At 36.8% G+C, this 13318-nt stretch overlaps 1 protein-coding gene across 2 annotated transcripts; it reads left to right on the plus strand.

Annotated features, from left to right (window-relative positions):
* The first annotated feature begins 3969 nt into the window (after positions 1–3969).
* Positions 3970–12567, plus strand: LOC122310928 (type 2 DNA topoisomerase 6 subunit B-like). Of its 2 annotated transcripts, none has more exons than XM_043125200.1 (13): positions 3970–4123; positions 4277–4385; positions 4653–4736; positions 4896–4922; positions 5529–5637; positions 5716–5791; positions 6820–6840; positions 7160–7323; positions 7551–7695; positions 9775–9968; positions 10286–10415; positions 11178–11454; positions 11688–12567. In XM_043125200.1, exons 1-13 carry the CDS (start codon positions 4088–4090, stop codon positions 11786–11788), a joined length of 1473 nt encoding a protein of 490 aa, XP_042981134.1. In that variant the 5' UTR covers positions 3970–4087; the 3' UTR covers positions 11789–12567. The 2 variants fall into 2 exon arrangements, with proteins under 2 accessions (XP_042981134.1, XP_042981135.1); XM_043125201.1 differs by having other exon boundaries at positions 7551–7690; positions 9809–9968.
* The last annotated feature ends 751 nt before the right edge of the window (positions 12568–13318 follow it).

A 13318-nucleotide genomic window follows, 5' to 3' on the forward strand; every position in this document is an offset into this window, starting at 1 on the left:
TCCCATCCACCCAAGGAAATCCAAAGGGTCCTCAGGGACTATGAGGATGTCATGCCTCTAGAGTTGCCCAAGCAACTACCACCTAGGAGAGAGGTGGACCATCAGATCGAGTTGGAACCCGGCGCCAAACCACCCGCCAAAGCACCTTATCGCATGTCACCTCCAGAGCTTGAAGAACTAAGGAGGCAACTTAAGGAGCTACTTGATGCCATATTCATCCAACCCTCCAAGGCACCATATGGGGCACCTGTGTTGTTCCAAAAGAAACATGATGGGTCTTTGCAGCTGTGCATTCACTATCGAGCTCTAAATAAGGTAACCATAAAAAACAAGTACCCTATTCCTTTAATTGCTGATTTATTTGACCAATTGGGTCATGCAAAGTACTTCTCCAAGCTTGATCTAAGATCGAGGTATTATCAAGTGAGGATTGCGGAAGGAGATGAAGCAAAGGCGACTTGTGTAACTCGCTATGGGACATACGAGTTCCTAGTGATGCCCTTTGGCCTCACAAATGCTCTAGCTACCTTCTGCACACTCATGAACAAGATCTTCCATCCCTATCTTAATCAATTTGTGGTAGTCTATTTAGATGATATCATCATCTATAGTTCTACCCTTGAGGAACATGTGGAGCATTTAAGAGTTGTTTTCCGTGTCTTCAAGGAAAACCAACTCTATGTCAAGAAGGAGAAGTTCTCATTTGCACTAAACGAAGTCCATTTCCTTGGCCACAAAATCCAAGGTGGAAAACTCAGCATGGAAGAGGGGAAAGTTGAAGCCATTAAGAAGTGGGATCCTCCCACTAAGGTTACCGAGCTCTGATCCTTCCTTGGGCTTGTCAACTATTACAGAAGATTTATAAATGGATACTCCACAAGAGCATCCCCCCTCACCGACTTGCTCAAGAAAAATAGGACATGGGAGTGCTCATCAAGGTGTCAGGAAGCCTTTGAGGATCTGAAGACAGCCATCACAGAGGAACCGTTCTTGGCCCTACTAGATTGTACCAAGCCTTTTGAGGTACAATCAGATGCATCAAACTTTGCCATAGGGGGAGTTCTCATGCAAGAGGGACATCCAATTGCATATGAGAGTCGCAAACTCAATGAGACTGAAAGGAGATACACCGTGCAAGAGAAGGAGATGACAGCCATCATCCACTGCCTCAGAGTTTGGCGACACTATCTGCTTGGCTCCCATTTTGTGGTCAAGACAGATAACATTGCCACTAGTTACTTCCAAAGTCAGAAGAAACTAAACCCAAAGCAAGCTAGGTGGCAAGACTTCTTGGCAGAATTTGACTTTGTCTTGGAGTACAAACCCGGGAAGGCCAACCTTGTTGCAGATGCACTAAGTAGGAAGGGTGAACTTTCTGCTATCACTCAAGCTCAAGGGGAGCTACTTGATGTAATCCGTGAAGGCATGGAGCATGATCCCTTAGCCAAGAACTTGGTAAACATGGTTAAGGAGGGGAAAACTAAAAGATTCTGGGTAGAGGACGGTCTTCTCTATACCATCAAGCGGCGAATCTATGTTCCAAAGTGGAGAAACCTACGGAGGAACCTTATCAAGGAATGCCACGATTCCTTGTGGGCTGGACATCCGGGCCAACGACATACTCGAGCTTTGCTGGAAGCTTCCTACTATTGGCCTCAATTGAGAGATGAGGTGGAACTCTACGTGAAAACTTGTCTTGTGTGTCAACAAGATAAGGTGGAGAATTGAAGTCCTGTAGGATTATTAGAACCACTACCCATTCCTTCTCATCCATGGGAAAGTGTGAGCATGGATTTCATAGTGGCTCTGCCTAAATCCGAAGGGTGCGGTACTATCATTGTGGTGGTAGACCGATTCTCCAAGTATGCCACCTTCATAGCGGCCCCTAAGGATTACTCGGCTGAAGAAACTGCAAAATTATTCTTCAAGCATGTGGTGAAGTATTGGGGCTTACCACAGAGCATCATTAGTGATCGGGATCCTCGCTTCACAGGAAAGTTCTGGTCAGGACTATTCAAGCTCATGGGATCTGCCCTACATTTCTCTACCAGTTTTCACCCTTAGACAGATGGGCAAACTGAGAGAGTGAATGCCTTGTTGGAGTTATACTTGAGGCACTTTGTAAGTGCCAACCAATCTGATTGGGCTAAGTTGTTGGATGTAACTCAATTCTCCTATAATTTACAAAGGAGTGAGTCCACAAACAAAAGCCCATTTGAGATTGTAATGGGGCAACAACCACTCACTCCCAGTCATTGGAGATAAGCTATGTGGGGAATTGTCCAACAGCCTTCAAAGTTGCTAAGTCTTGGAACGAACAATTGGATGTGACCCGCTCCTACTTAGACAAAGCAACCAAGAAGATGAAGAAGTGGGCTGATCAGAAAAGGAGGCACGCAGAATATCGTATAGGCGACTTGGTGTTAGTAAAGATCTTGTCGAGCCAATACAAGTTCACAAGAAAGCTACACAAGGGGCTTGTACAATGTTATGAGGGACCATTCTCGATCATCAAGAAAATAGGGAAGGTCTCCTACAAGCTAAACTTACCCTCCAAGTTCAAGCTTCATCTGGTCTTCCATGTCAGCTGTTTGAAGCCTTACCATGGTGATGAAGAGGAGCCAACACGAGGAGAGTCTAAGCGCGCACCATTGGGCATAACTACCACTTTTGACAAAGAAGTAGAAGAGATCTTGGCAGACCGTGTCATCAGGCGAAAGAGTCATAAGCCACGCCAAGAATACTTGATCAAGTGGAAGGGATTGCCCGAAAGCGAGACAACTTGGGAACCAAAAGAGTCATTGTGGCAGTTTGAAGATCACATCTGAAGGTTCCATGAAGATACCGCGCCGAGGACGTTGCGAAGCTAGGTGGGGGAGAATGTCACCACCTAGATTTTTCTAGAGAATTTTCTAACCTTCTAGAGTCTCCTAGTCCTTTGTAGATTACTCTTGAATCTTGTACAATGTTGTAGAATTGTGTAGAGTCTTCTAAAATGATGTAGAACCTCTTAGAGAAGGGCTTTATAGACAATTCTAGAGTAGTAATTTAGAAAATTCTTTACCCTTGGATTGGTAACAAGTGTCACAATCTTAATCATTCTTTGTACCAAAAGTTCCCTATAAATAGATGGACTCTCATTTATGTAAATCACCAAGCAATAAGAGCAAACAAGTTCTCTAGAGCTTCTCTCTCTATCTTCTCTCTCTAGATTTGTTCTCTATTGTCTTGAGTCATTTAGAAGGCTTACTTAGGAGTTTTGTGGAAACAAAACCTCCTAAGGCCGCACGGGACGTGTGAAGAAATTCTAAGTCCGTGACATTAGGCAATTGTCGAAGTTGCCTAATAGAAGAGCTAGCCTGGATGTGATCACAATCTCGATTCCTGTAATTATTTATGAATAGCATATAATATCGATTGATTACAAGTGGACTGACCTCTAACAATAGTCTTACCAAATTAATCCTAAAAAACCAAAAAGCACTTGAATAATTGACCAGCACTGTCTTAATAACCACATAATTTTTATAGACTTGACCAGAGAGTCGGCATCACCAATATATTAAATATTTGATTTAATTCATATTTTACTTTTAACTTTTAATTGATAACACATTATTTTATAAAATCTATTTATCATCCTCTAAACGTCTATTCACGTGGCATCAAATAATTAATAGATATGTAAAATATAATAAATAATTTTTTAATTATTTAATACAAAGTTATTATCTAGAAGATAAATAAAAGAATGAGGGATAAAAAAACTCAACATGTTGTAATACTAAATAGTATTACTCAAGCATGTAAATTTAGATGACTTAAGATTTGTGGATAAACATTAACAATTTTCTCTAAAATAGAACCCGTTTGGGCTGGGAAACGCATGCGAGATATGAAAACGGGCCGGATGGTTGCGGCTTTACCAGCACAGGCCCGGTTATGGAACCGATAACGTGGCTTGAAAAGTCGAAGAACCCATCCCATAGTTTTTTTCAAAGAAGAATTGGTCGAACTCTACAGGCGCGCGGGAGTCACTGCTATTTTCTGTTCGCTTCCCCCTTAAACAGTTTCTCCTCCGGCTACAATGGGGTTTGCTTCCGCCAATGTAATCTGTCTGCAAGTGAGTTTCGATGATCTGCAAGAGATACATTCATTTTCCTCATCGATCGGTTTTTGCAAACAGCTAGTCTCTCTACTGAGCCTCGTAATGTCTGTTCGATCTGATGTTCTAATTTATTTATTTTTACTAATTTATAAATGGCATCGATTACAGCTGGTTTCTTCGGCGATTCAAAGATGCCGCTTATCCGGCGAGCTATGCAGGCTCTCAGTTGTTGTCAAATGCTCTCCACCTTCCGATCCTTTTCTTATTCGAATCTCAAGTAAATTTCTGCCTCTCTCACCGGTAATTTTATTTTGCTTTGTTTTTTTGTTAAACATGATAGTTGTTTTCCTTTTCATCTTTTGGTCGTTTGGCTCTGTTGCCTCCATTCCTGTTTTAGCTGGCAATGCCTGTGATTAATCGTTTGCTTTCTTGATGAATTGAATGCAACAATGGCAGATTTTATTACCTTTTAGGAATTACAGTTGAGAAGGTTCAGAGTTGAGTCATAATAAGAGGAGGTTTTTGCTGGTTTCTTTATGAGCAGTTTCAGATACGGGTGTCGGAAGCTGCCTGGAGGAGTTTCAGGGCTTTAAGTTTTCAAGAAAAAGCATTGGCGACGAAAAGTGGGGTAAGCAGAGTACAGATATTATCTTTATTGCACTGTTCTGAAGGTTCTACTAATGCTAACTTTGGCTGCATCCACACCTATTTGTTTCAATTTGTAATGGAAATATTTATGCGCCACCGTTTGACGGGTGGTTGATTGATGTCTGTCATTCTGACGCAGATGGAGTGCTATCTGTAAGAACTACTGGTAAGCTTCATTTTTCTCCGAGTAGCTGTGATTTTATATAGTGTAAAAAGTTTTCCAAACTTTCGGTTCGATGAAAGAGATTGGTTACAATACAGAAGTAACTGATAGAAATTTAAATAAAATAGAAAATGAGACGAAGATGAGTAAGAGAGAATGAGAGAAGAAACTTTGAGGACTAGATCTTGCTTATTATAAAACGAATGAAAACAAGGCTTAAGCTTCTATTTATAAGGAAATTACATGGAGATAAGATAAGATAATCTATAGATAACTACAAATTCAAATATCTTGATAATTATCAAATAAGATCTTAATTTGAGTTTGATTTGATTTTCTCTTTATCTCTAACAGTAATGGGCAATTTTGAGGCTTCATGATTTTCAAGATTTCCCTGGTTTCATTTTATATCATTAATTATGTCCCGTTGTGTCTATTAAACTTCACTGATCTTGTGGCTGAAATATTTTACTTCTTGGGATTGAGGAAGCTATATTTTATAGAAATTATTGTTTATATAGACGTGTATATATATATATATATATATATCTGTGCGCGCACATACTATCCCTTTCAGTGTTGGCAGCATTTATTTGGCGGAGATTGCAGGCAAATGTGATAATGAGGTATATCACTATCAGTTAAACCTAAAAGAGAGTGCTTCTGCCAGAAGGCTGACTAGGCTACCTTCAAACCCAAAGAATGGTGTGACATTCAGGCATGTGGGCTTCCTGAACTCTTGTATCATTGATTTGTGGATTTTCTTTTTGTAATTACCGGATGACCATTTTTACAGTGGGACTGAAGTAATTCTCTCCATGTTTGAAAGTGCTGATGCCTTGGTGGCAGAGATCAATTGCTTCTTTCAAAAGGTTTGTTGTCCAAGTTCTGCAGATTCTTTTGTTTCTCTTTGTGTTACTAATGCTGGTAAATAAACCTGAGTAACTTGCTTTTGGCTATTATCCCATACTTGGTGAATGTTTGGGATTGTGGTAGGAAACATAATTAATAGGTTTAGGGCTTATAGCTTATAACTTAAGTAATAAGTTCTACTATTAAAAAGTTATCTACTGTTCGGTAACCATATGTTTAAAGCACTTTCAAACATGTTACGTTTGTTTGGAAACAAATTAAAAAGTGCTTTATGAGGTATAAGTGACGATTATTTGAATTTTTAAAAGATTATGACCATATCCTTGAAAGTTTGAAAGTTGTAATTATCTTAAAGTTGTATATATATTTTCATCCATTGTTAGTCTTTTTAAAATTCTTATTACGTTCCGCGTTATCCCGAAATGCACTTTTGAGGAAAAGTATCAAAATGATGTTTTTTCTCAAACGTACTTTTTAGCTTATTTGAGATTAAAAGTGATTTAATATGTAACACTCAAACAATCTAATTTTTTCGTTAAATAGCTTTTAAGGTTATTTAAGAACTTTTTAAAATTCCTACCGCAACCCCAAACAAGCCCTTGGTCATTTGCTTGTTAGCTTATGAATCACTATAGTTGTCTAGAACCAGAAACAAACACCTACATGGCCTTGCAAGGGACAAAAGAACTTAAGATCATACAGTCTCTGAATAAGGGCTGGTAATTAAATTACAGGAAGAATTGAAGATTATAGCAACTTCTTATCAATGATGGGTTCTTGTTCTTTATATTCTTGTCTAGTAGTTGGTTTAAGTTTCTTGTTTGATATATTTTTAGACTGATGCTAGGATCCTCAGCAATTTGAGTTGACTGGAACACAATTTCTGCTGCTCGAATGATTGATATTACATTGCTTCACAATTAACATTTCTCAACTCACTTTCCATACTTTGTCAAAGTCGTTGTTTAAAATTTTCTTCCAGTTTCTCCTTTTTTACCCAAATCTGTTTTCAATTTCTTTTTTGCAGATGCTCATGCTAAAGATTCCTGTGAGTTCTACTTACTACCCATGCTTTATATAATAAAAGTTACATTGTTATTACTTTTTTTAATCTCAGTTCAATTTGTGAAACAAAAAAAAAAAAAAACTGAAAGGAATTTCCTTACCCTTATTTTCAAGAGGTGAAACAACGGTTACCTCCAAAACATTGTTGATGCCACTAACAAACCTTCTCCGCTTAATTATTTTATTTTATTTTTGTATTGAGCCACCACTTTGATTTTCACTAAGAGAAGCATTAATGCAAATTTGTATGACTGATGATGACTGTGTTGCTATCTGATTGATGATAGTCCTATTTTGTCCAGAATGTTGCATATGAGCTGGTAGTTGAAAATGGGGATGCTCCTGGATCGCAATGTGAACATGTTTTTCTAGCAAACGAGCCCAATCCGTTACCTTTCTCAGCCTCAAATCTTGAATGTTTGAAGTCCGGCATTGAAGATTATGTTTTGAAGCATGGATACAAGAAGTGTGGCACTTGCTTTCCAAGTTTCCAAGTTCATATTAAATTCATGATTGGGTGTCTGTTTTTTATTTTGGGCCCAACTTTTTCTATTCAGGAGTTAGTAGGATGAATCATTGTGCTTTGCCAGTTGCATGCTTATATTCTTTGGCAAATACTGCATGCTTAATCTTGTAAATATTAACTTCAAAGTCCTTTTGATGCTCTCTTTGTCAATGAACCCTTTGTGTTAGGGAGCATCTCAAGGTTGGGAGTGGGACGGCATATTGCACAGAAGGCCATCAGAATACTGGATGGATGATGGACACCGTGATTGTGATAAGTGAAATATCAGAGCCAACCAGTAGTTGCTTTGGGACTAGTGGTGCTAAAAGTGAGGTTTGTTTAATATCTTCAGCTTTATACTATTTCATTTCATTTCAAATGAAGAATAACCGTCAATGCATTTTGGTAAATGTGAAGTCTCCATGGGAATTGGATCACCTGCGTTTGCTTGTCTTATTGCTGAGAATCACTAAAGCCTCTACCATGTTTGTTGCTATAGATCTCAATGACCGATGACTATAGATTCATTTGTTATTGGATAAGGAAAGTTGCATGATAGTTATATTTGTTAACATGTTTCTTCTTTTTGCCTGACTTGTTATAGGTGAGTTCTTTAACAGTACTTGCTAATTAAATATATAATGAAGGAAGATGTAGGCATGCTACAATCTAGGACAAGTACACAGGCCTAGAACAAGAGCTGATAGCTTTAATTCAGGATTTTTTTTGGATCGAGAGAGCCTAAATAAGTCGCCTGCTATTATTTTATTTATGTACAAATGTATAATTTACCAAAATGTTAAATTCCAGGTTTGGGGTATGTACAAAGCTCGAAATGTCACTGAGGATTTAGAAAATCAGGCATAAGCATATGAATTACTAGCATGGGTCTTACATTGTCATGTAGTGAGTTCAGTTAATATATAGATGCTAGAGAGATATCATCTGATCAAGTTGGAGTTTGGTCAGTCTTCCCAATCTCTGGTCCCACCTCGATATTAGAAAATTATCGGATTAAAGCCCATTCCTCAGTCTTGGACAAGTTGGTTGGGAAGTTAGGAAAAATTTCCCTTCTTTTATTTTATTTTATTTATTTTTGCATCTTTTTTCTATACTTAGTTTATTGAGGTGTGGATTTGAGGTAGAGATTTTAGGCTATGCTGCCTATGGTTCAATTAAAGACAATTTCCTCGTAAATATCAAATTTACTAAAGCATGCTGTTGAATTAATTAAACTAGTCTCTTGTTGAAAACTTAAAACGACTTTGAATTGGGTGAAACCCTTATACATTGGCTTCAGTTATGCTATCAAGTGTGCTTGTTTTTTTCCCCCGCTATCACTTATGTCATCCTACCAGAATGATTGGTTGTTTTATTTATTTTTTGATTGGAACCGAGTGTCTGGGAACAGTGCCACGTCTAATCCTGAGGGTGCACTAGCCCTTGGCAAGTAGTTTTCTGCAAGTACACCTCGGGTATGGGGCCCACATTGGTTGGGAATGAGAAGTTTTTGCTTTTTATATTGTTCTAATGGGGCTCTAATTGTATTATTGATTAGTTCTTTTAGAATATATGTGGCTTGAGTCTTCCATTGGGGTGTTACAAATAATATCAGAGCCTATCCCAATAAAAAATGTGAGATTTAAGTTGTCACTTTTGAAAAATGGGCCCGACATGGATGTCGGGAATGTAAGGGGGGAAGATTGTAATATCCCATATTGAATGATAAAGTGATAAGGGTAGGTGGTGTATGGGACCCACATTGGTTGAGAATGAAAAGTTCTTGCTATTTATATTGTTCCAATGGGATTCCAATTGTATCATTGACTAGTCCTTTTGGAGTATAGGTCATGTAGCTTGGGTCTTTCTTTGGGGCGTTACATGGCATCGCTCATCAATCTTTTTTTTTTTTTTTTTAAAAATAAAAAAGGAGATCCAAGGGTTACAGAAAATTCCACATTTACATAGTTGGATGAAAATGGGATAGTATATTTGACATTACTCTATTCAAAACCATATGCCAATCACTTTCTTAAGAGAGAAATCTTTTGATATGTCAAATATTGAAAGTAAGAGTTTGGGGAAAGAATTGGCCTTTCTTTGGGGCGTTACATGGCATCGCTCATCAATCTTTTTTTACAGAAAATTCCACATTTACATAGTTGGATGAAAATGGGATAGTATATTTGACATTACTCTATTCAAAACCATATGCCAATCACTTTCTTAAGAGAGAAATCTTTTGATATGTCAAGTATTGAAAGTAAGAGTTTGGGGAAAGAATTTAAGGACCAATGCAGGTCATCTGATTAAAGTCTAAGAAAACTATCTTTTATTCTCAGTAACGGTTTTGTTCCTTTTTCTTTTTTAGTTATTGTTTAATTTGGATGATCTGAATATGTTTGTTTCCAGGTTATTTATTTTAAAGATTTTTCACCTTGCTCAGTCTCTCAGTCATCTACGAAGGCATTGACTAGCATTGACTGGAGAAGTTTTGGGTTGACTTTGAAAAGTATTGTGAATCAAGGTGGCCATGCATTTTTGGAATGGGAAGGCTTGCCACCAAATACTCGCATAGATATCGTCCTCCATTCTTACCATAAGCAATATCCAATACTGGGCTAAACACTGCTCTCTGTTAACCCTTACATGTTTTCTGATTGTAGTTCCAATTATATGTATATGTGTATCTTAGTTATTATGTTATGTACGTGTATTATAATTTTAATTTTATATGGTATACATTGGCAAATCAGAGGGGGCCAACAGGGATCTTGGGTCCTTTTTTGGATTGCAAGAATTTCCTTCCAGGCGTATATTTTGATGGACCTCATAATCCAAATCAAACAACAAAAGAATGAAAATTAAAAGTGTTCGTCAAATGTAAGCTACCATATGTATGTCTTCCTTGACTTCTCAGTAAGGCCATAATGCCATCTGCGAAGCAAAAGATTCAACTTGATCGAAATCTCATAAAAAGAGCAGTGAAACTTGCATTGGATGATTTGAAGGAGAAGCATGCGGGAGTTCTTCTAAGTGCTCATGCCCTCAAGGTAAATTCCTCTCTTTTCACAAATAGTTGACATCTTTAGAATTTGTACTCCAGTCACTCTTTAGCCAAATAATTGTCAGTGTTTTGTATGAACTAATATGAAATTGTTCTATGCAATTGTGTGTGTATACATACGTATGTATATACTGTATATACGGTACATACATATGCATATAATAATGTACATGTATGTATGCAATGCAATGCTTTCTGCCATTTGCAGTGAGTACCAATACAATTTATTACTGCAGCAAAAAAATCTGCTGAATGTTTAATGCTTGGAAAGAAAATGATTTCCCCAATTTTTCCATCGTCGATGTGCACGTTTTGTTTGTGGTAATGATATGGCACTATATAAAATCCCTAAATTCTTGATGTTGTTCCCCAGAGTCAGATATATCTACTGTTAGCATATATCAAAAGAAAACTCGCATAGAATTTTTTGGGTTAATAGACACGAACAATCTTTGCAAAAATAGTTCGATATTGGCCATTCTCGTTGGTTTTAATAAAGAAGTTTTCCCATAAACCAAATGTACTGCATGATTGTCTCTGTTGTGAGAAAAATGGGTTTTTTTTTTTTTTTTTTTTTTTTAATTTTTAATTTTTTATTTTGTAATTAAGGATTCTTATTTAGGAGTTGTCTGTAGATGGCATTTACGATGGACAAATAAGTATCTTATTCACATAATTGTGCTGATCTAGCAACTTGACGTACGCATGTTGGTGAGTAGGGGTTGAACTTAGTTCTCTTCATTCACAGATTAGCAGTTATGCCCCCGATCTCGCAAAAACAATTGCTGGCCTAATTTTGTCTTCCAACGACTCAGGCTTCCAGGGAGAATGCTTTTCTCTTCTTGGTTTGCAGTGTCAGGGAGTGGGAGGTGAAATTGTTGAAGACTGTATAAAGGAAAAGATTATCTCTGTAATAGAGATGAATGATAGGAAGTCCCACGAAAGAAGCGAAGACGTTGCACCTTTTCTTTTTGAAGATGAGTGCCTCCAGGAGCTCAACTTCCAAGAAGATGAATATGACGAAGGTGAGGATGCTTTCAATCACTTGGATTTATAAACATATCCCGCATCATGCATTTATCATATTCCTGATATAATCTGCTATAAAAAAAAATTAAAAAAAAAAAAAGAAGGTATTTGTTATTGTTGATTGAGCTTTCCATTTGTAGAGGGTGGTCAAAGCAAGCTCCATTTGTGGTTTTCTAATTTCTAATTTCTAATTTCTAATTACAAGGCCTAATAGAAACCTTAACATCAGGAGTGGGCTTTGTGTTTCTGGCCAGTTTGTATATGCGTTTTAGCCAACTGGATCAGCTCGATATAGTTGTAAAGTGGGTAAGTACCGTGCAGTCACTTTAAAAAAGAATGAGGTACACTATTAAAAAATTAATTTTCTTTTCACGTGGGTCTCCTATTTATTCACTTTTTTCAAAGTGATTTCTTGGTGTTTACGCACTTATGATTACAACTATCATTTCTTTAGTTAGAAATAGAGCACAACTATTCTTTATCTTAGATTTGTCATTATCTAAGTATACTGATGACATAGTTTAAGTGAATTTTCACGTCAAATACTTAATAACAAATCACTTGGAACATGTCTTGAAAAACTGATCATTTAGGATGAAAAATAATATATTTTTCTTAAAGATTATATCTATGTTGGGCACCAATAGTTTACAGAATGCTACTTTACCCTACCCGTCCTCCAACACAGTGCCTGAACATGCTCACAGACCACCACAATGTGACCAGCTTGACCTTGAGTTTGTATAAGTGCTTTTTGATAGTTTGGTTTGATTTTACCGGTTTTGTTGAGGAGTTGAGGTCTATTTAGCTCGAAAATGATTTTCAGGCTGTCGAAAGGATTGATTATTCCGAACCATAGTCATATCACGTGATCATATGTAAATCATTCCTGTCATTTTCGACATTATTTCCCGCCACTTGGTTAACATCATCAAAATAAAAGCAGGAAAAATGTTGACCCTTTCAAAGCTCAAAGATCATGAATTGCTTAGACTGCATAGTTTGTGAGAATGATATTATTCTACACTGTTTGTGAGAAAGAAACTCTGCCTCTTTATAATAATTTAAGGGGCCCCTTATACCATTAACTAGTTTTTTTACTGTATGAATTCAAATGTCTTGAATTTCTTTTGAAATGTTACAATGGATTTTACACCTTCACCAACATATTTTATGAGATGGGCTGCCAAATTATAATAGAGAAATGATATTTGTAATTTTAGAGTGTATAAATTTTGCATATTTCTTTTTAAAATAGTTGGTAAATCTGGAATCTACTTAAAAAAATTATATTTGTAATAGTAGATCTTATGTTTTTTCAAAAATAGTAGGTAGGATTTACACACTTTATGACTATATCTATTATTACTCATTATAATATATTCAAGTCTCTCTTAAAAAAAAATACATCCACCTAATTGTCAGTTTTTAGTTTGAAATGGGGATCAATCGAAATTATAAAAAGTGGAGAAGTAGTGTATAGCTTAAACTAATATTAGATTTTAATGTGTGCATATTAAAAAATGTTATTGTGCACCTTTCTTGAATATCTGGCCGTTTAAATTAGTTTATGCGACATTTTTTAACTTAATGTGTACGTTAGAACTTGATATACATTGTAATTTTTTTTTAATTAAGGATTTTAATTGCAAACAAAAGAGTAGTTCCAAGTATACAGTTAATTTTCCTCCTTTTGGGCACAAATATTCTAATTAAAGTTGCTGAAATTGTAATGTCAAGCATCGAGTTCTATTCATTCCTCTCCTGTACGTATCCTCCCATCTCGTGGCCCTTTTCACCCCCACGCTGTATTTCCAAAGATATTATCATATATATAATGATGACAAGCGCGAGGGTTTC

Source organism: Carya illinoinensis, chromosome 5, assembly GCF_018687715.1.
Source record: "Carya illinoinensis cultivar Pawnee chromosome 5, C.illinoinensisPawnee_v1, whole genome shotgun sequence".
NCBI classification, from domain to species: domain Eukaryota; kingdom Viridiplantae; phylum Streptophyta; class Magnoliopsida; order Fagales; family Juglandaceae; genus Carya; species Carya illinoinensis.

Coding starts and splice junctions, on each gene's coding strand:
- LOC122310928 (XM_043125200.1), top strand. CDS start 4,088: ATGGGGTTTGCTTCCGCCAATGTAATCTGTCTGCAA. Junction 9,969..10,285: donor CTCCATTCTTACCATAAGCA/ATATCCAATACT, acceptor ACTTCTCAGTAA/GGCCATAATGCCATCTGCGA. Junction 10,416..11,177: donor TAAGTGCTCATGCCCTCAAG/GTAAATTCCTCT, acceptor CTTCATTCACAG/ATTAGCAGTTATGCCCCCGA.